This window comes from Lepisosteus oculatus, chromosome 25 (genome assembly GCF_040954835.1).
Source record: "Lepisosteus oculatus isolate fLepOcu1 chromosome 25, fLepOcu1.hap2, whole genome shotgun sequence".
NCBI classification, from domain to species: Eukaryota; Metazoa; Chordata; class Actinopteri; order Semionotiformes; family Lepisosteidae; genus Lepisosteus; species Lepisosteus oculatus.
In genome coordinates this window covers 7925104-7950465 of record NC_090720.1, presented here as the reverse complement: position 1 = coordinate 7950465, position 25362 = coordinate 7925104, and the positions used below count along the sequence as shown (strand labels likewise).

The 25362-nt window shown below is 40.6% G+C and overlaps 1 protein-coding gene across 3 annotated transcripts in view; it reads right to left on the bottom strand.

The window, feature by feature from the left end:
* The window catches only part of vps13d (vacuolar protein sorting 13 homolog D), an 84981-nt gene that overhangs the window by 32173 nt on the left and 27446 nt on the right, over positions 1-25362 (bottom strand). For 2 of the 3 annotated variants that reach the window (XM_069184033.1, XM_015337087.2), the window contains exons 26-58: positions 22950-23094; positions 21938-22148; positions 21593-21764; positions 19919-20034; positions 19191-19403; positions 18376-18647; positions 17638-17771; positions 16992-17147; positions 16212-16413; positions 15856-15930; positions 15019-15222; positions 14424-14513; positions 13756-13896; positions 12272-12403; positions 10960-11034; positions 9397-9502; positions 9163-9315; positions 8898-9033; positions 8153-8200; positions 7733-7883; positions 7311-7527; positions 6618-6865; positions 5931-6122; positions 5219-5345; positions 4936-5078; positions 4248-4378; positions 3968-4143; positions 3397-3520; positions 2824-3059; positions 2173-2281; positions 1782-1939; positions 1254-1362; positions 391-561 (exon numbers count right to left, since the gene is read on the bottom strand). In XM_069184033.1, the coding sequence (XP_069040134.1) occupies positions 391-561; positions 1254-1362; positions 1782-1939; positions 2173-2281; positions 2824-3059; positions 3397-3520; positions 3968-4143; positions 4248-4378; positions 4936-5078; positions 5219-5345; positions 5931-6122; positions 6618-6865; positions 7311-7527; positions 7733-7883; positions 8153-8200; positions 8898-9033; positions 9163-9315; positions 9397-9502; positions 10960-11034; positions 12272-12403; positions 13756-13896; positions 14424-14513; positions 15019-15222; positions 15856-15930; positions 16212-16413; positions 16992-17147; positions 17638-17771; positions 18376-18647; positions 19191-19403; positions 19919-20034; positions 21593-21764; positions 21938-22148; positions 22950-23094 (5073 nt within the window). The remainder of the gene's footprint in view (positions 1-390; positions 562-1253; positions 1363-1781; positions 1940-2172; positions 2282-2823; positions 3060-3396; positions 3521-3967; positions 4144-4247; positions 4379-4935; positions 5079-5218; positions 5346-5930; positions 6123-6617; positions 6866-7310; positions 7528-7732; positions 7884-8152; positions 8201-8897; positions 9034-9162; positions 9316-9396; positions 9503-10959; positions 11035-12271; positions 12404-13755; positions 13897-14423; positions 14514-15018; positions 15223-15855; positions 15931-16211; positions 16414-16991; positions 17148-17637; positions 17772-18375; positions 18648-19190; positions 19404-19918; positions 20035-21592; positions 21765-21937; positions 22149-22949; positions 23095-25362) is intronic. The other variant, XM_069184034.1, reaches the window with a different exon arrangement.

Below are 25362 nucleotides of genomic sequence, written 5' to 3'. Positions count from 1 at the left end.
TTTTTGGATGATTTCTGAAAAACTCTGGGCTTTAAAAGACACAGACCTGCATGTTTGATATTCATATCATTAATGGTTAGACATCCAATGACACTATTAGTTCAGACCGTTAAAAGAAAATGTATATGATTTAGCTAAAATCACACAAAATGCTTGAATTTCACTAAATATGAGACTGAACATGTAATACACAGGAAAATATACTGTAATTGTTGTACTTTCATCAATTGAGAACATTTTTTAAATGCATGCATGCTTTCAGTACGGAGCTATGTAATACAATTGGAACAAAACATAATCCAAAAGTCATCTGGAAACATTATTTCTGAAATTCTACAGCATTACCACTCATTTTATTTAATACAGAACTTCGGAAGTACTAAAACTTACCTGCAATACTTGAGTTGGTCCATCAGGAAGAACCTGCACGGACAGCACCCCTGATCCAGGTCGCATTTTCTGATTAATGAATTGCTGTTCTGGGGCCGAATTAAGGAGACCTGAATCAGGGCCCAGGACTACCTCTGCCCCATCATACAGCCCTGACACCCCAGCCTTAACCTGAGTAGATAAAAAAGATCAAACCTGTTGAAGCAGAACGTTAACATGTTTTATTTCAATTCAGTACAATTATAGCTTTGCTTTTCCAGCATCCATGGGAAATACAGAATATTGATTTAGCAAATATGTCCTTTAGAGAAACGTTACTTCAAAATGTTCAGAAATATTCTTTAGAAATGAAATGTGTAACCTGTTTCAAAATGTTGAAAATACCTTAAAATATTGTTCTACGCTCTGCAATCGCATATTTACATAAAATTATTTTTTATGGCCTTCACTGATTATGTGAAAACCATGTATGTAATACTTTAACTGCTCTAATTTTAATGTATTATTAAAATTTGGTTACTAAATTTATTTGGTTACTAACAGCTAAATGACATGGGAGTCTGGGTAACTTCTTCCAGCTCCAATTCCTTTGTGGAAAGGTGCCTCTTGTACTCAATTTTAAAAGCATTCCCTCTTAGTTTCCACTCCTTTCTGATTTACTCTACTTCCTGCGGAAGTCAACCCGTTAGAAAGGAACAGACTGCGAGAGAGCAGTCAAAGCACGGACAAGACAGAAAAGGCCACAGATACTAGAAAATCAGAAATCTGTGACTGTGCTGGGGGGCGGGAAAGGAGGTGATCTGGACTGCCTGGGGAGAGAGTGACAGACAAAAAAAAAACACCGGGTGGGGTCCGAGTCTCACCTGCACTACCAGTCTAGGAAGCCCACAGGTCAACATCCCTGAGCTAAAGTGCCACGTCTGGGTGGTGCTGCGCCGAGAATCCGGTCTCCTCAGCATGAGAGGCTCGTAACTGGAACAGCCAAGAGACAAGGGACACAGGGGACATTCTTATCTCGCCCATATCCATGGCAGCCAAATACCAGTCCTCTCACAGTGACAGTCGGGCTGTTCTCAGCTTGTCCGGGATGTTTATTCATTTCACTTGGTGAGTAAAAACAAGCTTTATCTTCATCATTCCCTTATGAAGCAGACAATTGCAAAGCTCCACTTCTTAAATTACAGATTAGAAGATAGGGTCCTTTCAGTGCGGTGAGGTAGACTAACGTTTCACGAGCCCCATTCTTCGGGATCTGAAAACTCCCGAGAGTTGGGAGTTGTCCCCATTTTCCACCCTGAACAATTCCTGGCATTAAGTGAAGGCACAGAAACGCAGTGCGACCCAAGAGAGAAGGCAGATCCGAAGAGAGGTGATGTAAAGTAGGTCCTCACCTGTTGTCGGTGACGGCGGCCAATCCGGCGATGTCCAGAACAAGGGAGGACTCGAGGGGGCGCGGCTGGGCGGGTTTACTCTGAGGGGAGGAGGAGCCTTCATGACACAGCATTCCGGTACCGGTCATGCGCCACAGCTGAGATCGCTTCCCAGGCTCCTGAGAGACAGAAAGAATGTGCACGCATATGAGAGACAATAAATAAGAGAGAGAATGAAATTGTTTGTGACTTCCTGTCCTTTTGCAACTACTTGAAATGTACCCTTTTCTGCATTTACGTTCTGTGGCAACATAAATCTGACATAAAATCAAAACAAACAAATATACAATACAAAACTGCACCATGTTATTCAATGCGCGAAAACAGAGAGACGAATAGTCCAGCACTTTACCTTTTTCTTGAGAATGACTCTCTGGGTCTTTGTTTCAACATCAAGCACCAGTTCAGCACAGCGAATATCCCTTTTCATCCCCACAGGCCTTTTTCCTTCCTCTGGGCTCCTTAAGATCCAAATGTCAGCTTGTTACAAACAACTCTGTGCATTCACAATCATGTAGTGTGCATCTAAGCACTGGACACAGACTATTGACTCATTGGCCATACCCAAAGCAGATATTACTCTTTTAGATTTACTTCGCTAGAAGTTAACAGTAGTGAAGTGATTCTGCTATAATCTGGGGGCTAAATGAATTCTTAAAGACTAACATGGATCATCAATTCACTGTTACAAAATACTTGATCAAAACCACCCATTTCCTTTTAAATAGGCACCACTGATTCCAGCACAGTCAGCGAATGATAGACCCCATCAATCTCTGGATTTAAGAGCTTAATGTAGAAGCCAGACTGAACCATACTATTACAACACAACATCATTCTGTACATACAGTACTGCTCTTTAGATATGAGTAATGCATTTATCCTAAGTACAGTAATACATCACATGACTGTGGACTTAATGAAGTTTGCTCAAACAACTAGACACTATGACAAGCAGATGGTGGAGGAGGGGTGGTCCCATGACAAGGTAGGAGACGCGTACTTGGAAAACGTGTAGGCTGCAGCAATGTAGATGAAGTTCTCATAGTACAGCTTGTTGTACTCCCGGAAACTGTTCATGTCGGCAGTGACCTCAGAGGATCCAGCCCCCTTGACAGTGAGGCTGAGGAAGGGAGGCAGGGTGGGCTCGTCACAGGCATAGTCCAGCTTTGCCCCAGCCTTAACCTCGGTGTGCAAGCGCAGGTCAGCCACCCCATGCTGCCAGAACTGGATAGGCACCTATAAACAGGTTCAGAGTACTCCTGAAAACTGTTCTTGATACCATTCACCTCTGGGACAGTAACATTTACATTCTGTCATTCAATGTATTCAAAATGAGAAGTTTTTGTGTATGTACTTCTAATACATAATACTTTTAATTACTAATTACTTACTTCCAGGATGACTATACTATTTTCATACCATAACCAACTTTTTGAATTTTGTACAGAATAGACAGATGTAGATCAGGCAGATACATCACTGATTTCGAGCAAAGCCTTACTGTAGCAGCATGCTGATCTGGAAACTGCATTTCAGTAGCCTATGACAGGGACATCATAATTGGAGAACTGACCTCAGATGAGTTGTCAATGCGAAAAGGTGGGGGCAGCTGGTCTGTGTCACTGAAGGAGATGCGGTACGTCGCCCCCTTCAGGGTGATCTCTGCTCGCAGGAAGAAGCAGTTTCCCAGAGTGTCCCTTAGAATTAAAAAGATTAAAAAACTTGCAGAGATTAACACAGTGCCACACACTATTAATTTAAAATTAGAGCTCTGAATCCTATCAGTGCTAGTCAGTTTTTGCTCCAAATGGAATATAATACAAATCAAAATCCTCTTTGAGCAGCTACATTTCCACAGTACATTACACACTCAATCATTCATGAGCATCCCAAATGCAGTTCAAAACTGGAGAAATGAGCGATGTCAGTGTTCACATTTGGATGTTGAACAATGAAAATGCTGACCTAGGGGGCTGGTTGAGGTTTTGTATTTCATTCTTATTGGCAGTAATTAAGTAATAAAGAATCAATTAAGTAATTAACATTATGACTGAATAAAAGTTCTGTCATTGAATGGAGTGGAAGAGCCTAGGTTGCCTACCACTTTAGTGCTGTGCATTAAGCAGTGAGAAATCAGCATTTACCTCATGTTGACATGGAAGGATTTGGGCTTGTTAACTTCAAACCCTCCAGACCAGGTGCAGTTTGGGACGTCCATCAGCCGCACGCACAAGAGTTGGTCATAGTCGTTCCTGGGCCAGTGAAAGACTACGCTAGAGCCTGGAAGTGTAGAGATATAGCCATCGGGATTGACGGTGCCCTGCAAAACACAATGTCAAAGAGAACTCAGTCTGCGCTTGAAACCTACTGCAGAGTACTTGTCCCTGAGGCCATTAAAATACTCATTCAATTAAGAAGGCTCACCTTTCCTCGGGCAAACTCGCGCTGAGAGAAGGCCAGCTTGTGGTAGGACTTGTTGTCGAGCAGGTAGCGAGGGGCAAAGGTCACAATGTGGGTGTCTCTGTAGCGACCTTTACCCTTCCTCACATTGATACCTGCAAATCACATCCTTAGTGTCAAAGGCCAACAATCGATGCTCGATCAACAAAATCAGCAGGCTCAGTTATTAGAGAACTGTAATGTATTACAGTTACTAAACAAAATAATTACTGTTTGATAAACTACACCTACCATATTTGACTATATATTTTTAAACACAGATGTGTTGTTTGTCTCAAGTGGTTAACGTACAATTTTACAGACCTATCGAATGTAATGGAATGAATCAAGGAACAGAATGAAAATTGCGTCAATTTCTGTTATACACTGATTTCACCAGGCCCCTCCACACTGGTCCAATAGATGGGCACCTTGCAGAAGAAGAATCCCAAGGCCTTTGGAACAGCCCCACAGCCTACAGGACATCAGATCCATAGGCACAGCCAGGGAGTACTCATAATTGCTTTTCGCAATGACTTTCACAACTCAACTATGAGAACCCCAGTTGCTGCAAGTTCTGAACTAGACAGATGGATGTCCATTTTGTATTATAGGCCCAGAACACAACCAAAAGCTGAATAGGATGGAGCCAACAGGCTCTCCAGGGACTTGCCAATGTTGTAGATGAGTCCTGGTCGGTTCCCATGCTGGATCACCTTGACAGCTCTAACTCCACTTCCCCCATCCAGAGAGAAGCCCTGGCACCATCCTGGCACACCCTCGGGGTGAATACCCTTCCCGATGCGCATGGTACACCTGAGTGACCACGAGAGAGACACCGACATTCAGATACATGCATGTGACAGATGAGAGATTGCTCCATTCCCTGTAGAAACACAGGGAAGCAGTACGGTGACAACAGAAAGACTGTAAGAGAAGCAGTGTCGGGCGCTCACATGCTGGGCTGCTCTTTGTCAGGATAACAGAACAGTAGTGGGCTGAGGCTGCGTGCCATCTCATGCTCTTCAAACTGCCCAGCTGCGTCTGTCTTCCCGTTGTCCTGGCGAAAAATGAGTGGCAGTCCTGGAAGAATAAAGAGAAAGTAGCAGTAAGAGGACCGAGATGTCCTCCTCCTCACTGATAGCTGGTGTGTGTTGAGTTTACTGGAGCACAACGGCTGCCACTGCATCATCCAGATGGAAGCTACACATTAGTGGTGGTGGAGGGGAGTCCCCATTATCCATAAACCACTTTAAGTGGCGTGCCCAGAAAAAGTGCTATATAAGTGTAAAGAACTATTATTATGAACATCTTACAAAAATATCAATAGCATCAATAACAATGCGCTCACATCAGGTATCCGTGCAGTGCCAAGCAATGAAATTAAAAACCATCAGAAACTAAATAGTTCAAGGTGAAACTGAAGAGTGAAACATTGTAAGAACAAAGTAAGGCACAGGCAAGACTGTCAAATAACCAAAAGATAAAAATAATGAAAACAGGACACCTCTGTGAACAGCATAGGTTCATATAATTCTTCCTAGCTTTGTGAATAACATAAGAAGCATAAATGAGTCAGAAATTTAAGAACAGCAACGCCACATGGAATTTCTCTATTAGGGCTGGTAGTTTAAAGGCAAGGCTGCAGAGGCACCAAGGGTGGCATACCAGTCTTATTGACGAGCCAGTAGGGTGCAGACATGAGGATCTTGAGCGCCCCCTGTGCACGGAAGACTATGCGAATGGTCAGACACAGCAGCCGTTTGCTGGTATCATACAGCCGCATTCGTACCACATAGTTCTGGGTGCCAGGAGGTATCAATAACTCCTTACACACAGAAAAATTCTCCAGCAATACCCCTGAAAACAGACAGAGGATAGTGAGGTTAGCAGCTGCGAAGCAAGTGTCAGATGGCATACAGCTACTGTACTACTAAATGATAAGACCAGTGTGGAAGATCAAAGTCAAAGCACACAATCCAAGCAGACCCATTTATGTGCAACTCATACAGACATATGCTAGGATCTTAAAGTCAATGACACATCTTTTTCACCATCTTTCATGTTTTCTCCATCAAAGTCCAGTGCTAAACAAATACTTAAAATAGAAAAATTACACGGCGCCGACTCTTTGGGTATAAAAAGTCACAATTCTGTTTTGCAGATAATAATAAACATATGTTTTGCAAATCCTTTGATATAGCATTATTGCTCATTGTACAGTTTACCACCCAATTTCTAACTTGTACAGTATGCTCAAATTACTGTATACAACTGGAATAATTTAAGAACTTTCATGGGGTTACAAGCTAGAGAGCGCTCTGTGGATTGCCCAAAGGAAGACAGTGCCCTCACCCAGTTCAATGTTCTGAGAGGTGTCGGCAGCATGCAGGACAGCTTCCTTGCCAGGTTTCATGGAGCCCTTGATGGGCGTGCCCTTAATGTAGTAGATGAGATCACAGGGCAGCAGGTTTACCAGCACTAAAGTGGGGAGCAGGTAGATTGTGTGGCCTGGCTGACGATAGATCTGCTTGGAGCCACCTGACGCTGTCTTGGCAGGTTGCTGGTCAGGGTAGTTGTCTTTCTTTATTACGACACAGAACCTGAGAAGGAAGGAAAAATCGTCAGATGAAAGTGGGCGTAAAAAATTAAAACCTGGAACGCTTTTGTCTTCAAGGGACTCTTGAAGACATTCTCCCACTGGAGCGGAACGAAAGTGAGACCAGTTTATTTAAAGGCATCCTGAAAAAGAATGGTGGGAAAAGAGCTCTTCAAACTACAAAAAAAGAGCTGAAAGTTACCATGTTGTTAAATTAAACTGAACAAGTAAAACTGGAGAATACACACATTTGAGAATGCCATTAGAAAGAGAAAATTCTTCACATTTAGGGCAAACAGATCAACAGTGTGTCTAAGAGGGAAGAACATTCTCTTGTACAAACTTGCCCAGAACAATTCTGCCCCCCTACTAACAAGGGCAATCCGTCAGTTCATCAGTGTGCGTTCAACGCCTGCAGCTCCCTGTCCAGCCAGGATCTGCGCCTTTACCTGAAACTACGCTTGAGGTGCTCCTCAAAGTCAACAGAGTGGCATTCCCTCTTGGTGCTGCTGACTTCACCGGGCCGCTCCACGCTGGTCCAGTGGATGGGCACCTTGCAGAAGAAGAACCCCAGGCCTTTGGGACGGGCCTGCAGCCTCCAGGAGGTCAGATGCAGAGGCACAGCCAGGGAGTCACCAGGCAGGATGGGCGGAAGCACCACAGGCTCTGTCATGATTATATATATTACTCAACCCATATCATTTGGACAGTTCTCTTGATAAAAGGCTATACACGTGTTCGTAATTTGGACTACAATGAAATGTACTGTACGAGATGCTTAGATGTTATTCCTATATCTTGGAATTTGTTACGATTTTGAAGTATCCATATTCTTGAAGTGCTCCCATTTCAGCCTAATACAAAAACTCACTATCTGGCGCTGATGGACTATCCAGACGGACCTCCATAGGAACCTCCAGTCGGTTCTTAACCATCAGTGCAGAGCGCACAGTGATCACCTTGCGAGCGCTGCCTTCCATAGTGATGGAGAAGACCACTCTCACTGGGGGCAGAGCTGAGAACTAGACAAGGACCACATATATTAATATCCATATGCACTCTACTAATGAAGGTGGCACCAGGGCACTAACATACTATAAAACACACATCTGGCTAAATCTATTTTAGGTAAAAGCACAGAATTTGTTTCAGTAAATCTTTACCTGAAAAACTATCATATTAATTTCATTCTGACATTTGTGTAAATTTACAGAACTCATACAGAATAATAGCTCTTCTAAGGCTTCAAGAAACACTCTGATGCAATGTAAATGATGGACAATGGACTTACGTAGACATGGGGGTGAATGATATTGGTTCGACTGACAGGGCTCCCAACCTGGAAGAGAAAGGACAGCCCTACAATAAGGAGAACTGAACAGGATAGAAAGACTGCTCCATGCAGCAGTCAATCTGCTGGGTGCTTTGAAAACCAAGACACAAATGACTCCATACATCACAGTCTGCTAACAATGTCATCTGCACGCTGGGAGCTGTCAAATTAATTCTAAGTGATATATAATTGCTGGGTTACTGGATTTTCAATACCAGCAGCGATTCAAGAGTCTTACAACTGACAATTGCATGTCACTCAAATTGCTTAAGATTAACCATAATTCACATTAAGCAGAAGAACAAGAGTCGGCACGCAGCACAATTGAGGTGTTATTAAATCAGTAAGACCTGAAACAGATGCCATAGTATTTTAAAAGGAAATTTCCAACAAGCAGATTGAAATTTGCCACCATTTAGGAACCATTAATGACCAGTTTAGAATTAAATGGATAAAAGTTAAACTTTTAAGTAAAATAAGCATTCAGTACAAACTACAGGTATCAAGGTTAAATCAAAATAGAGAGAGCTGTTCTCTAGTTAAACTAAAGTATACAGAACTGGGACTTTCAAACTGATATTGTACGGATGCTCAATCAAGCAAGCATATTTGTGAATTGTAGAAATCAGGTAAAAATCTAAAATATGGAACTGCAGTGAGTAAACTAAGAACATGTCTTCAAATCCAACTCCAACACACTCACCGTATTGGAGGGATTGTTGCGATCAGGAGCAGCATATCGGAAAAACACCCCAACTTTGTCCACAGACACCGGCTTCACCTGCTCCCATCCCCCGACCCGAACCAGCAGCTGGTGCAACTTCAGCTCATGGGTGTGTCTGGAGGAAAGAGCAGAAGGACAAATACAGTCAGTTTTGTCCACAGTCTCCCACCCATAGCCTGACCCTACTGCTGTCGTCCCAATGCCAATAACACGTCGATTGTTCAGCCCCTGCCCACACACACACCTGTGTCTCAGTTTTTCTCTGGCCTGAAACACAAAAGGAATCTCCTCTCCTGGCAGGACCTCGCGCCACTGGCTCACATTATGGGTGTCATCCAACCCTGTCCCATGTGCATCAGAGATGGAATCCATACTCCCGCTGTGAGACAGCGCCACCCTGGAGGTGAACACGAGAAATAAGAGCACTGCATTGATCAGGATTAAGGAAGGACATCGTCGTGATGCGATGCTGGCTCACCTCGTAGGGGTAGTTGTGAGGGTGGCGAACCACATGGTGCAGCCAGTGTTGTTCCGCAGAGCATAGGGTACGAATGGCTGCCTCCTCTTTGACATTTTCACATCCGCTGAAAATCCAATCAAGACACAAGGGACACATCAACACGGTGTGCTCTACAAACGAACAGCAGGGAGTACTACATAGAATCACATCAACATCAAAATACAAATTTCTTTCACATTAACAAACTTTGGTATACCCTCCTTCCAATTCAGAATGTAAATGAAATAAAATACAACAGAAAAAATGTCAAAAGAATCTGAAAACCCAACATGATCTAATTCTCCAACTTTGTTATGAAACAGAATCCGAGGTTAATGACATAATGCCAAGCCAGCTCCAACGAATTCCTAGATTAAAAGCACAATCAAAGAACAGGAAAACACTGTGTTGTGTACCAATTTTTTTGAATCATGATTCATATATACAAAATTAAGTTTCTAGCCCAAGGTATCACATCTGTTTTCAATAAAAGCTGTACTACAAAGACTAGAACTCTGATCAGGAAGAAAACTTCAGTTCTGACCTACAGTTGTTCAGCTCTAACCCACAATCCTTCAGGACTCACACCTAACCAACTCATGCTCAGATATTTAAAATTAAGTGTTGCTAAGTATGAGGCAAAGTCCCTCAATAAACATTCATAAATTGTATTTCAAACTAACCTTAGCTAATTTAAAATATATATATATACACATTTTTTAGTCACGTATTAAGAATGCACAACTGTTATAACACACCTCATTATGTTTCTACTGCAGAAAATGTCCACATGCTGGAATACATAAACCAACCTGGATTCTCCTTGAATGTGACAAACAACATAAATAACTGTACTTGGTGATGAGGTGAAGAACTGCTCTAACATATATTAAAAAGTAAGGACTTCAGAGCATACAAAAACTGTTAAGAAACTGTTAAAAAAAATCCCATAACCCAAATGCTAGAAAAAGATTAAAAGAAACTATTAAACTGAATTTAGTGAAATACCATTTCTTGAACACAATATAGAGGAGAATGAAAGTGCCATTCAATTTCATCCTGTGTTCCTTTCTAAAGGGCGCCACTATCCTAATGACAAATACAAATTTTCCCTAGTCTGATGTGTACCGCCATAGACTGTTGCAAGATATATTTAAACAATATTCAAATCAGTAATTTGTACATCAGTAAGGGCGGTACTTCCTGCCGTTTCTCAGAAGTGGGTCTGAGTGGAAAACCTCAGATGTTATGTGAGTTGTAGCACTGTTACATCATCTTTGGAAAGGAGACCTCTAAGAAAAATGATATGGGTTGCAAAGAGTTAGCACAGGATGAAATTTTTACCACAGTACATAATTCTAAAACCACCCATTAATGTGGTGATTTTCTGACCTGTATGAATTGGTTTAAAGACTTAAAGAAAATGTTTTCCTTTTTTGTACCAGCTGAGGAATTTCAGTACCATTTTCAGCTTGGGGGGGAGGGAGGATGTACAGTATGCCTAAAGAGCAAGGGACTCTCAGCCAGTCCTCAGTACTGTACCTCTGGCATGAATCTGCTGCTCAAGGTTAGTCAAGCTGGCTGTGCTCCTAGTTCTAAGGTAGACAAGTGGAAGACCTGATAGCAGAGAAAGACAGAGTCAGCACAGAGGGAGACCTGCAGGGTAGTGCATGAGTTCAAGCGTTAGAGGCTAAAGGGACAAAAGCAGGAAAGAGGTTTTAGTTTTTAGAGCAGGATTAATCATTCAAATGTTTTATTATTGTTTCTACCAGAAACTACCACTAACAAAGAAAGCAGATAAATTCAGCAATGCACGGTTGTATTTAGAGCATCAAATGTTTTCTTAAACTCAATTCAGGGATCCATCGTATGGTCAGCAGAAAAAAAAAATCAATTTGTGGGTTTTTAACACATTGATCCTTCCCACCACACCCATTTATACCTGGTAATTTTCTTACCCCTGCACTGCTATATGAGTAAATGAATTACCATGGGTGTGTTCAATGCGTAGAGCATTATGAAACAGTTTCTAGTTGATGGCATATGGGCTGAAGGTACTTAACAGCTCAAACCATCAGACTTAAGAGTTGCCTTGATAGGCGTGTCAGATAAGACGCAGGACTACGCCATTGGCTTCCATATTTCTAAAAGAATATACACAATAAGACTTGTATATCTTCAACTGGCCCATGATGTTATTTTAAGTTACCTTGACCCATACAACCTTTTTTAATTATGCCTTCGTGCTAATGTAGTGGGATATACACCTCCTTTTCAGGACAATTTTTCCAAAATCTTTTCTTTTCGCCACCATTTCTTCACAATTGCCTGAAATTGTCCCAAGACTGCTGAAAAGGCTCAAATATTTGCCTTATGCTCTGCATATTAAACGCAGCCCAAGAGTATAATATAAGTATATGAGTACAGTATAGCAGTAGACTAATGATTCTCACTTCACTGTTAAGACATGCACTAAAATTGAAATTTTAAGCATTAAGAACAAACATAAATTGACTTCATTCATAATGGTCTGATGGTATTGTTTACAAATGTTGAATTTCATTCACAACTTCTTTCACAATTCTTTTCAGGATATGTCCACCTTGCCCACATAAAGAAAATAAAACCTACCATGTAGTACATAACAAAGAATCTGACAACTGGAAGCTGTTCAACTGCCATTATCGAATTTATCTGCGATGGTTTGGTCTACCAACCATTTGCACTGTCCCAGTAATTGTAAATGCTACCGCTGAAAAACCATTTTAATGGAACCTGAGAACTGCATTGCTCCCATCAATACACTGTTTGGAGACCAAGAACGTTCCTCCAATCTCCAATCCCTTGGACTCACTCTGTCTGAAGGAAGGGGGGTCCACTGATGAGCCCATCCAGGACAAGGCCGCAGAGTTCTGGGCCGACTGCCCCTTCTCTTCCTCTTTACAGTAATCAGCCAGCCAGGAAGTCTTAGTGGTCCTGTATTGCTCTGAGGGCAAAACAACAAAAGACATTGGGAAGAAAATAATACAAATGAAGAAAAGTAATCTGCATAATCATTCATTACTCTATTAATGGCTTTAGTAGGTTTAGGTTTTTTTAAGGGATAAAAACTCCATTTCCAGATTTTAGAAGAAAGTTGCTAATTTTGACTCCCTGCAGACAATCTGGGAAACTTTTTAAATCTGAAATATTCTCTTTACTATAAAGGGCAGTTGGTCTATCAAACAAGCAAAAGAGATAAAAAATGATTCCGCAGAGCTAAGAAACCAAATGCAAACATTTAAAAAAAAGAGCAGAACAAAAACATGGATGCCATGTTCACTTAATAACTTTGTATCATTTCACACTGCTTGAGGTATAAAACAGACGTGTGTGAAGCTTATGGTCAGATCTGCACAAAACACTCAGTTTCAGCGTCTAAAAGCAAAACATCTTAATTGAATGCTCTCTGTTTCAGAAAAGAACTGAACGCACCCCATGAATTAGTTTAAGAAAAAGAAGGTTAGGTTCTCAACAGCTTGCTTGATATTTTTGATATTCATGAAAAGCATTAGCATTTTACAACTGCCTTTGCATCAATTTTTCATTGGAAATACAGTCTTCCCGGGTAGTCATATTAAATTTATAAAGTGCAAGTCTTCTAGTAAATTTTTAAATAGATCAATTCAACTAATACATTATTTACTACTGGTAAAGGTCCTTCACAGTGTACTCTACTACCAATGTACAAAATACTAGCTCATTAATGTTTCAGTTTAAAAACACCACAACCTCAAACTAATCTAAAATAATTTTCTTTTAGAAAAAGGTAGGCTTAAATGTAACTTTTGAATTTCAGAAAGTCACTGAAATGTTTTGATTAATAAAATAATAATTCCCTGCATTTAAATAGCACCTTTCATTCCAAATCACTTTATATATAAGTGGGGACCCAGTTTCTCCCTGGGTGACACACAGCTGACATTCTAGACCAGCAGATCCACTGTACAGCAGATAAGTTTGGGAAATGAGAAATTGCTTCACCAGTGGAACTAAAGAGGAGATGCTGGATAGTGCAAAAACAAAGTTCAATTCAGCCAGTACACCAGACAAGACCTTTTAATGACCAAGTAGTCAGTGCCTTGGCTTACTGCATTTACAAACCATTGCAAGGACAGCACCTCTGTACAGTATAGTGTCCCCTGTCACCACATAGCTACATCGGTTTGTAAATTCTGATCTAAAAGGAATAATGCTACCTACTGATCCACTGCAGCAATATGATTATCTGTAGATGTCCCCCTTCCTGTACTGAACAGCCTTGTTTAACTTCTGAGATCTGATAAGAATACCTGATACCTAACAAGACTGAGGTGATGTTGATGTCCAGTCGCGGTTTGGCTCTGATTCCCAGTTTCAGACGGGGTGGATGCAAGCGTCCTGCAGCCTGTTGTTGCCAGGTAAGAAAGCAAGGCCAAGGTTCAATGAATGGTTCCCAGCCTGAAAAGCAAAGATTAGTATAGATGTGAGACATGTACTGCAGACTGAAGACCAAGGAGCTATAAAAGTTCAGGAAAGCATCTGAGAAACAAAATCTCATTTACAACAGAGCTGTAAAGCACTGGGATTCTGAAAAGGCTAGTTTAAAAGCATGATCATTTAACATGTAAATGTTTTGCCCCCTTCCAAATCTAGCAGTTATTTCAATAGGAACGACACTTCTTCATTTAATAATCATAGCTGTATTGTTGTAAGATTTCTTTACTATGATTTTCACAGTAATTGTTTATTAACATCATTAATCAGGATGCAAAGGTAATCTGAAATGCTCAACGTCAGTGTAATAAAGGTTCACTTAGGCAGGTAAGAGGTAAGATTACTGGTCTGAACTACAGATATATATGTACCAGATCTGTGATGCTTAATGGTAAGAGTACTGAGCTGCTTTGTGAAGGGTATGAGGTTCAGGTAGTGGGCAGCACTGGTCTGTGGATATTAGGCAGAATTAGAGGCAACACAGGTCTCACCAGAGAGCTCACGGTTGTAGTAATCTCCAGACACTGTGAAACTGGCGCTACCTTCAGGATTGGATCCGATACGCTGCAACACATACAGCCCTGGAGGGAAGAGAAGAGTAACACGAATGGCAAAGCACAGCTGTAACCAATCAGATACAGAAATTCTCCACTTACATAAACCAAAATCCTGTAAGCTACAGATCCTATTGTACTCTTATCCACACCACAACAAAGCCCAGCAAACTTTCTGTATATCTCGTCTGTTATATCTGTTCACAAGTTCTTAGGTAACTATTTACTCAAAACAATTCTGAAGATATTAGTAAGAAGTAATGGTGTGGGAAATTATTTAATTAAGGTGATTTCTCTACTACAATACGCTTACTTCTCTTCCATAGTTTCTGGAAACAAGCTATGAAATTCTTTCAGAGCTTATTTTCACCAAGGTGCCTTGCTAACGAGTTACAGACTGAATAAAACAGTCAGTCACACAACAGTCATGTCTTGCACAACAAACAGTTGGACGCGACAATGCGCGCAGTGCTGATCAGTCCTTCGTTGACACGAAAGGCACTGAGGCACAGACCGTAGAGCACACACTCACGTGAGAAGGTGAGTTCGGCCAGCGGAACGTCGCAGTCCAGACAGTCGTCGATGAAGCAGATGCACACGCTCTCCGCCTTCACCTCCAGCCCAGAGAGGGGTGGCGCGACGGGGCTGGAAGAGTCGCAGTCAGCCCTGCCTCCCTGCCGTGATGTCACCACCTCTGCATTCTCCAAGAGCCATGTGGCGGCCTGGTCCAGCTGGCCTGTACATGGGAACCAATCAGAGCAGAGTCAAATCAGACTATCCACCGCATCCGAGACTGTGCCACCCGATCATTTTTAGTGTTTTTTTTGTTCCACCATTTTGTTATAGCAGTTGGATTTCTTTTCCATTTTGTTCAGTTTTACTTCATTAAATTATACTATTTTTCATAATTGTTGCTATGACATTAATTATCAACTTGTGTCTGACTGAAATGGGAAAACACATTGTATTAAATCCATCAGATTCTTTTTAGAGCATATGATTCATACGAACCGCACCTGTATAGCTTTTGTTCTTTCTATACATCTTAATGACCGATTCTGATACATGCAACAGTCTTAAATAAGTTCAGAAATACAAATACATCACAGATAACTAAAGAGTATTGTGGCTCAAGAATGAATACTGAATGATACTGCTGAAAATAAAACAAGCACTCCCATTTTCAAATACATTTAAAATGAGAAAAAAAGCTAAACCAGACAAAAGATCTAATAACAGAATCGCATTATCACACCATATTTCTTTGTACAATACAGTAATCTATGTGCTGAAGGGTTACATCCTCAACTAAATTATTGGTTCTACAGTTTCTTTCCCACTTTGTCTTTTCAAGAAAGGTTGGCCTCACCTTTACTCTGGATGAGTGCACGCCTACAATCTTCTCTTCTGAAGCCCAGATCCTGTAAACGTGCCAGCTGGCCCTCTGTAAAAAGAAAAGCAGGGCTCTTAACCAAGCACTCAGTAACGCTTTCAAAAATTATGCTGCATAGTTCACCTTATGAAACCTCGGCAGCTGCTTTCTGGCTACTGCGAATATCATCACAGTCATGCTTTCTATACAACAGTTTTGCAGCATACATTATGAATGACAAAATGAAAATTTAGCAAATGAGAATAATAAAGCTTTGTATGCAATATAACACGTATATGCTGTAAATTTACCTTGGTTGTGCCGTACGCTGTTTTGTCTGACGGCAAACATACCAATTAAAGCCTCTGTCTTGTGTCTGAAGAGGTCCTTCTGGCTTGTGGCTGGGCCCGGGCTGGCCTTGGTTGTCTCCGTCTTGGAGGTGAGGGCCGGATCATTGGAATCTGACGAGCCGGAGGTGGGGATAGATTTGGCAATGGCCAGAAACAGCTGGACGTCATTATAGGAGAGTCGGATATCAAGGGCTGGGAACTGGATCTTTGGGAAATCAAGTAGTTACATGAAATGAGTGAAAAATATGGCATACTCAGTAACTACGTTAGGATTATAAAAGTATATATTGCTTAAATGTTTTCAATATTTGTCTTCATTTAGTATTGCTCAAAAAACATTTTTTAATGTTTTTCTTTAACATTGCAGAAGAATCATAATGACAACTGCTGAAACAAATAAAGAAACTAAGTAACAAAAAGATTAATACAACGTAGCAGTGTTAAAGGGGTAATGCAATGCTGGGAACATTGTTTCTGATTTTCTTCCAATGAAGCAGTAAGTTCTTCTGCATTCTTAAATCCCACCTTGAATCCACTACAGATAAAACAAAAGCATGCAGAAAAACAGACCTGATTTTATCAATATTTTTCATATTTTCTTTACGTTTCCCCCTTTTATATCATTTAGATTCTTTTGTTTTTATTGGCAACACTCAGCAGAAGGAACATTTAAAAAATTAACTATGCATCACCGAGGAAAGAGAGAGAAAGAAAGATGAAGACCGCAAAACATTAAAAGCCGAGAGGCTTGGCATGACCCACAAGCCTAGATAACCCTCTGACCTCGAGCAGTGGAGGGAAGTCGTCCATGTTGAAAGCATCCAGGAGCCCCGAGCTGCTCTGATAGGTGGGGCTTCCAGACAGCTCCACCTGCACGTTGACAGGGTCTATGATCGACAGCGCCGTCTCCTGCTCGCTGCCCAGCCGACATGAGAACACCTGCACGGGGGAGGGACAGGGCCATGCAGAGATCCGCTGAAGTAGATATTATCATACAAAGGGCCTGTTTTGATGAGGAACGGTACTGTCCCTGTGTTAAAACCACGCCATAGCATATACCTCCTGAACCTCTCCCAATAACTGCCAAACTATTTTTCGATGATTTATTATTGCTATTTTCCTGTGATAACTCCTAATCACATAAGCATAGCAGGAATATTGTTAACATGAAATATCATGTTTAGTATAAGTCTAGTATTTATTATGACGGAGAAAATGTTTGAAATTTGTACAACAACAAGTCATTTATCTTTACTATTGATTCTTGATGCAAAAATCCAAACGCAAGTTCCTAACAAAGGTATTTAACTTTTCATGGTCAGAATCACTGTAGGAGCATTAAGAATCTTGACAGAACACCTCATCAGTAATTAGTTAATGAATTGATTAGTTTATTCATTAGGCACTTTCTACTGTCAAACCAACTTACCTCAATACCTGCCAGGCTGCCAGAGAAGGGGCGATCAGATAGCCGGGGCTTATAAGTCAGGACAGTTGTGCCTTTCAGGATAATGGCATTGGTGTCTAGGCAAGAGGAGTCCTCCACTACCACAAACTCCGTCCCTGAAACATAAATATTCTTAAGTTGCACAATATCCAAAATATTGGATAGGATCTGAAAAACAATTTCCATTTGGAGTTCTTCTGATATTTACAAATTAAAACAATGTGCTTTGGTTATTAGACTGAGGTTAAACCATCCTTGCTAAAAAAACATACTACTTACTAATTCATTTAGTCATTAATCATTTAATTTGTCTGATGCTTCTGTCAAAAACAACAAACGTTTTCACCCATTTATATAGCTGGATATTTTACAGGAAAGACTGAGGTGATTCTCAGCACTAACAAAGATTAAAAGTTATCTCAATATTAGCAATGTGAACCTGTAGTGACCTAACCAATTTATCTTTTAAATACCAAAGCACTACAAAATCTCAGATTCCAAACACAAGAATTCAGCTGTAGTTGTAGTTGCACATGAACAAAAAAACAAAAACATGCAGGTCCATGCAGTCCTCTTTATGTCAGGATCTGTAATTTATGGCACAATTTAATCAGAATTCATTGTCACCCAATTCATTTCTTTACCTCTGCCTGTACAGGGAAGGTGAGGTCTGAATTGTAATGCAATGGACTGAGCTGTGTTCCAGGGCTCTTACCCTACCTGTCACATTGATCTTGACCTCAAAGTAATGCTCCTGAGTGACGGGCACGGTGGAGCGCTTGGTCACCACCCCAGTCTTCACCGTCTTGGGCATGACGGCACCTGCTCCTCCGGGGTCACTGCTGCCGCTGGGGCAGCGCTGGCGGGGGGGGGCGGCACCTTTCTCCCCAGGGGTGCGCAGGAAGTCCCTGACCAGCTTCAACCAGTCAAAGATGAGGAAGACGCGCAGGTTGTTGAGGACCACCGTGAAACAGGAGGAGTCTCGGGTAGACCTGGAGAGAAAGTTTGCAAAGCCTCCTTTTTAATAAAACAATATCATAAAATTAATAAAAATACTAAAAATCCATTGCTTCAATGGAAAAATAATATAACCAAACAAAGAAAACAGCAACCTGTGATTAAAATCTAAAAGAATGTAATGTTCCAAATAGATATCATAACATATTTAAAATGACTGCTGTTCATTTTATTGGCCATTTTTAATACCAAATCATATTGATCTAAAACAAACATTTCTTTGTATTTATTTATAATGGACTGTTAATTTTCCAGTATCTTTAACAAAATATTTTCAGACACTACTTTAAAGGTTTAAACTGATCACTGAATTCAAAATACTGTACCAAAGCAATGCAATTATTCTTTTTAATTTTCCTAAATCATATTATATTGAGAGCCTTCTGTTTTACATAGTCTTCCACATATGTTATGCATAAGAGATGCTGCTCATGGTCTTAAGTATTCTTGAAATATTGAGAGCATGCGTTGAAAACTTTAATGTTGCTCAAATAATCTGATCAAAGTGGCTAGAGCACCTGAAGTGCAGTTCCATCTGAAGGGAGGCTCGGTTGGTGCCAGCTTTGGAGGGCTGGAGGATGCATTCAAAAACGTTTTGTTTCTGAGCTGTGCTGGTGCCGTGCCCTCTGCAGCGTGTGTCGTACGCCAGGAGAGAGTGAGACACCAAGTTCACAGACTTGGTCCCGTTGGAGAAGCTTTCAAAGAGCAGCTTGGATTTCATGAAGTCAAACCTGCAGAACATGCCAATCAGAAGACTGCCTTTGTATAAAACTTATAAAAAAGTTACACAACAGCCAAAATATCTCTTTCTCCCAGTATTAATTTTGACATCTTTATATCATGTTAGACTTGTCTCAACTTACACTACTGTTTCTATTCAAGGCAAGAGGAACAGATTTTCAGAAGACTCTTCAACACTGGTCTTAAGAAAATAATTATTTTTTGTCACTGATCTTAAATAATAATTTACTTCCAGCATATGATTCCTAACAGAAAGGTGTTTTTTTTGCTTGACGGAGCAAATACCGAACAAATGATAATGTCATATGGATTTTAAAAACATTTTACAACTAAACCTGATTTTCACCAAGTACCCTACAAATTTAAAAATATTTAATGTGGGATCTGGACATTATTGAGCTCATAAGATATCAAGAATTACTGTACACACTTTAAAACTTGAACCCAATGGGGAAAAAAGAAGCACAGTTCTGTTGTCTAATAATAAAAATGAAGAACAAAGTACCTGGCGAGTGGGCGGGTGTTGCCAGCACTATCAGATGTATCAAGCAACTCCAGACTGACGTTCATCATGTCAACTAGAAGTGACAACCCCGTAAACACTTCTCCGCTAAGCACCGTCTGGAAGACAGAAGGGAGGGAAGAAAGGCAGACATAGAGAGAGAGAGAATCTGAGCAGGGAATAGATTGAATTAATCAAATATTTTAGTTTTTAGTTATTACTATTCTGATTTATATTTAGATTTAAACACACTGTTTTACAACATGAATTGTTGCTTTCTTTCAATATCAGTCTGCATGACGGTACTTGCTTTTGACACCTTCTGGGAAAGAAGACTAACAGAGAATATTTCACGAGGGGCCTGCCTGATGAATAATGAGGCTCTTGTAAGACATCAGCATGCCTAGCTAATGTGTCAATTCAGAGAGCCCCAAGGGTTTTTGGGCAGTTGGTGACAAATTAAAAGCATCCACCAACTTGCAGCACAAGACACTAATGCTAAACCACATGAACAGATTTGATATCTTTTGAGAAAACCAGTGTGGCTCCTTATCTCCTTACAGATACAAAACGTTGTAGCTCGAGCCACAGCTGGAGGTGTGTTGGCCTGCTATTAAGGGTATTCTCTAAAGATTTGGAAAGTTAGTGTATTATATCAGAAGGCCTCTGTGTTTATGAAGAGCTTAAAGATCTTTGTTATGTACAGCATAGACAAATGTATATTTAATTAAATCCAAAATAAAAAATACACCTGATTCTCTAAGGTACTAGTTCTTTCTATTTTGTTACAGCACTTAAATGCACAAAATCCTCATTTTAAAGCTTCCTACCAATACTGAGCTTGGACATCTCAGATTCTAATCAAGTGATACAGCGAGATCACATAATTAAATACTGGGAAGGATAAGACGTGAAGTCCTAGCAATTTTATTAGGCATGCTGAAAAGCTTGGTAAATCAATAGTAGCTTTTATATCAAGACTCTTGTGGTTGACATCTTATGACCTCTTTGTGGCCACCACTTACAAAATAGAAAAATATCTAACAAGGATGTCTTTGTCTGCAATAAGAAGTAAGAAAGAGGTTAATAGGCTAATATCTTGTTACAGCTAATCTGCAAGGGTAGGCTTCCTTTCTGTTAAACACTTAATTAGTTTAAATCAAACCCTTTAAATCAAATTTAAACCCTCTAAAATTAAATTTCTGTTTTACTACCACAACGAAGAACAGTGGCCTGGGGTCATGTGGTGATTATGAAGAGGCTAACTCTTTGTTGTACCCTGTATGGGTGGGTTCTGGTATGGCTAGAGGGTCACACCTGGAAGACAGATGTAAGGGAACTAAGAGGTATTAAAGTCTCCTAGTATGTATAACGAGCTGCTTCTCCTTGTGCTATAACTTGTGTGCGTCTACAGTACATAGTGTACACAGTTAGGCCCCAGGTTCAACTGACCATCACAGCCACACTTCACAGTACATGATCTATGCAGTCCAGATAGACAACAAACGTACTATGTCCAGCTGCTGGGGAACATGAGAAAACATCACCTTTTAACACTTTGACACCTATTCCCTCTAACTGTGTACAGTCATGTCTATAGATCTCTACTTCTGAGATGCACCTTGTTTCTTCGAGAGGCAGCACATTTGTACATGGAGGCTTGAACAGCTTTCTTACATAGGTGCTAGGGTCCTGCAGGTTGTAGGGTCTGAGGAACTCCTCCACAGGCTCTCCGAGGTTGTTCTCCAGCAGTCCACGGATAAGCCGGTATCTCTCCAGGTCAAGGGAGCAGTGGACAGAGGACAGACTGCCGTGGATGGACATGTCTGGCACAGCATGGCTTAGCTCCCTGCCACACGGCAAAGAAGAGAGCAGAAGTTGTTTAGGCCAAAGAGGAGGCCATCTGGCCCGTTCTGACATCTATTTGCACCCTTAGATGAAATGGTGTGCATAGATGTCGGGGGACACCTGGCTCTGCGGGAGAGGGCAGGAGTTCTAGAGCTGAGGGGGCTGGCCACTCACTTGTCCAGGTTTCTCTCCACTTGCAGCTTCAGCTGGCAGCGGTCCTTCAGCAGGTTGCCCCCGGTGCGGCGCACAGCGTAGGAAGGGAAGAGCAGGTCAGTGTCGGGATGCTCCTTGCTCTCCCACACCTCTCGAGACAGACGCTCTGCTGCAAAGATGTCCATCTCTTGCAGGTCCAACGCAATACAGTCCAATAGGCAGACATAGTCATCTGAGAACAAACATGAGGAAACCAGGGAGAATTGTTCATTCACAAGAGAGTATAAGATTTAGATGAATCTTCTATTAAAAGGGAGCAAACAAGTTTTTTAGTTTACAGCTGTTATAATCACACACTCACTGGTCAACATACTTCCCAGTCAAATGAACTGATTCGTAGAGGCAGGCAATGGATGGCTGGCATTAAGCCTATCGGACACATTCCGACACCAAAACACCTCCAGATCTCAAGCCTCTCAAGTCTACGGGAAATTGTTTTCCACATACCGTCATTTAACCTTAATTAAATGACTATGACCATGACTGAACAATGGAATGAGACTGGGCAAACATTTCAGAATCTTATGATTTACATGCTATATCCAACTCAAACTGTTTCTGCTGCTTGCAAAGACTCCCAATATTTTGGCCAACACGTGCAGATAAGCAGTGACCAGTCCTGATCCTGGAAGACCACAGTACAGCAGAATTTACTAGGCATTGTTGAATCATCAGGTCAATCAAAAGTCACGAACCAGTTTATAACTTCTTCACGTCACTTATTTATGGAAGAAAACCTTTTTGAATGAAAGCATGATCTAAACAAGCTCCTAAGGCAAGATTTTACATTCCTGACTTAATATTACAAGACATGAATAGAAAACATTTGCACCCTGAACTGTAAGTCACTAAAACAGGACTGACCAACTCTCTACTAAGAACAGTAGTCAGAGAACTAAGCATTTTGTATTAGTACTCGCTGTCATTATGGTATTAGTAGCAAACACAAAAAAGGAACATGCGCAGAACTCACCCGGACTCTCTGGAACTTCAACCTCAGGCATTCGCCCCAGGCCCAGTGAGAAGCTGGAGCCCACACTACTGCAGCTGCGTGGCCCCCCAGCCTTGCCGGCTGGGGCCTCCTCACTACCCGTCTTCTCAGGGTTCTTGTCTCGATCCTGCGCCACAGACAGACACTCCTAACTCACCATAGCACGCCCTCCACGAGAGCACCAACGCAATTCAGCAGCCAATATCATTTACCAGGTTATAAGATGCTTGTTTTTGTGTAGACTTAGTTAGCTATGAGTTTAGGAAGACTGTTGAAATTTGTACTTTAACCCTTTATTCAACCAAAAAAAGCCTTAACAATGATGAGCTGAAGAGTGCTCGGTTATTAAATACTCTTATAATAAGTTATATAAAATACTTATTTTAATTAATAGAGGAATCTGGGTGACATCTTGGTCAATAATAAATAACTAAATAAAAAAGTAATTGAAAATAAAATGAAGTATCAGGAAACACTGCAGTTATCCTATGCATAGTTCATTAGTGTCACCCCCCAAAGAACACCAGATGAGAACACATCAACCTTCCAAAATTATATTTATCATACCCAATACCATGCTGTGCCTCTGCACAGCAAAGTTTATATGTAGTTAGAGAAATTATGTTGATGTACTGTACATCCTCGCCTAAATCTGGTGAAGTACTGTATCAGAAGACTCAATGAAAGCAGAACATTACATTTTAACCCTGTCGTTTTACAGATCAGTTCTGCTGTTAAATGACAAAACCATTCCAGAAATGCAAAATCAAAACAAATACACACCATGCAGAACTTCAGTAGCTATTTTGCATTTAAATCAATACTGAATTATGCTGTATGGCTAGGTAATCAATAATTCTTAGCTGAAAATAAAGCAGCTTATTAAAATAAAACCTATACCATCTGGGATTCTTGAAAAAGCCTGACAAACCCTGTGATGAATTTTGGTAATAATAAACAAGCAAAAATGTCAAGGCATTTAAAATGTAAGTGATGAAATAATTTTCAACTGTTTTGAAACCATTTGTTTTCTCTATGCTAACAACAGACCTCATACTAAGATTAACGTAGAAGAAGAAACTTGTTTCTGTCTTTTTACGATATGTGCAGCTTTTGTCACAAGGAAGTAAATACTCTCAACAAATCATTAGCAAGAATCATACTGTCTCACAGTATTGAAGGGAATATGTTTCGTGTTTCCCAGCGATTTCAATTCTTGCCTGCTGCATTTGGCTAAAATGTGTGTTCTGCAAGGTCTTCCTTATGAATCTGATGATTACTGTCCTTGACAACAATCCCAGCAAAAAGAAAAATGTAATAACCTCTGGCATAAGACTAAGATAAAATGAGCTACAGAAGTACATCAACGTTATAAGCATGTACAAGCTTTACTAATAGGCCTTGGAGTTTCTGTATGGAGTAAATTTGAAAAATATATTTGCAATCAATGACTTATACCTATTGGAATAGTAAGAATAGGACCGAAAATGACTTATGAAAGAAAACAGTACACAGAACACTTAATGGAAGAGGTGAAATGCAGTGTTTATAATTTACTGTTCTACACATCCTATTGCATATGTCGGTGGGGTTTTTCATGATGTACATCTAGCAGTCCTTTACCAAGGAGTTCACTGTTGCAGAAGTTGGGACAACAGCAGCCATAGGCTATACTAACTGAGTGTATTTCACATGGAAAGCAAGAAGAAACCCACTCTCCTGAAGGAAGGTGACCACGATACAATGCCTTTCATTCAGAAATCTAAGGTGACACCACAAATGTCAAATATTACACACAAAACCCATGCCCTGGTACCTTGAAATGGACAGGATCCTTGTAGGAATTTGCATGCAAAATCAAATTCTTCAACAAAAATGGTGTTGTCACGGTTAGAAATGAAAAAAAAAAACATAACAAGGGATCACTTATTGTCATTCCGTACATGGTTCATATATGAATTTGAAAAAAACGAATTTACTTTTGAGAGGGGAGAATAACATGATACCTGGCACCAACTGATACAAGAATGGAAGTAAAATATATAAGGAAAATAAATGAAAAAATAAAAAAGTAGCCACAATCAAAATGTAACCTAAAAACAAAAAGCATTCTGGACCAATCAGTTTTGACATGGCTCCAGATATGCATGATTTATAGAGATCTTTGAATGACAAAGGATGTTTTACCTGTGTTCCAATACAGAAATGTTTTAATAAAAATGAGGTCAAAGCATCTGAACTAAAATAAGAATTTGGAAAAAAAAAACTCTTACTATTATTCTCTACACAGGAAGGAACCATCTGTCCTTAATGTTCTCTCCTTGCTGTTCTAATTTCAACAAAACACATTTCTCTGCTGCCTCAGCAGGAACACCCAACCTGGCGATCCGGAGGG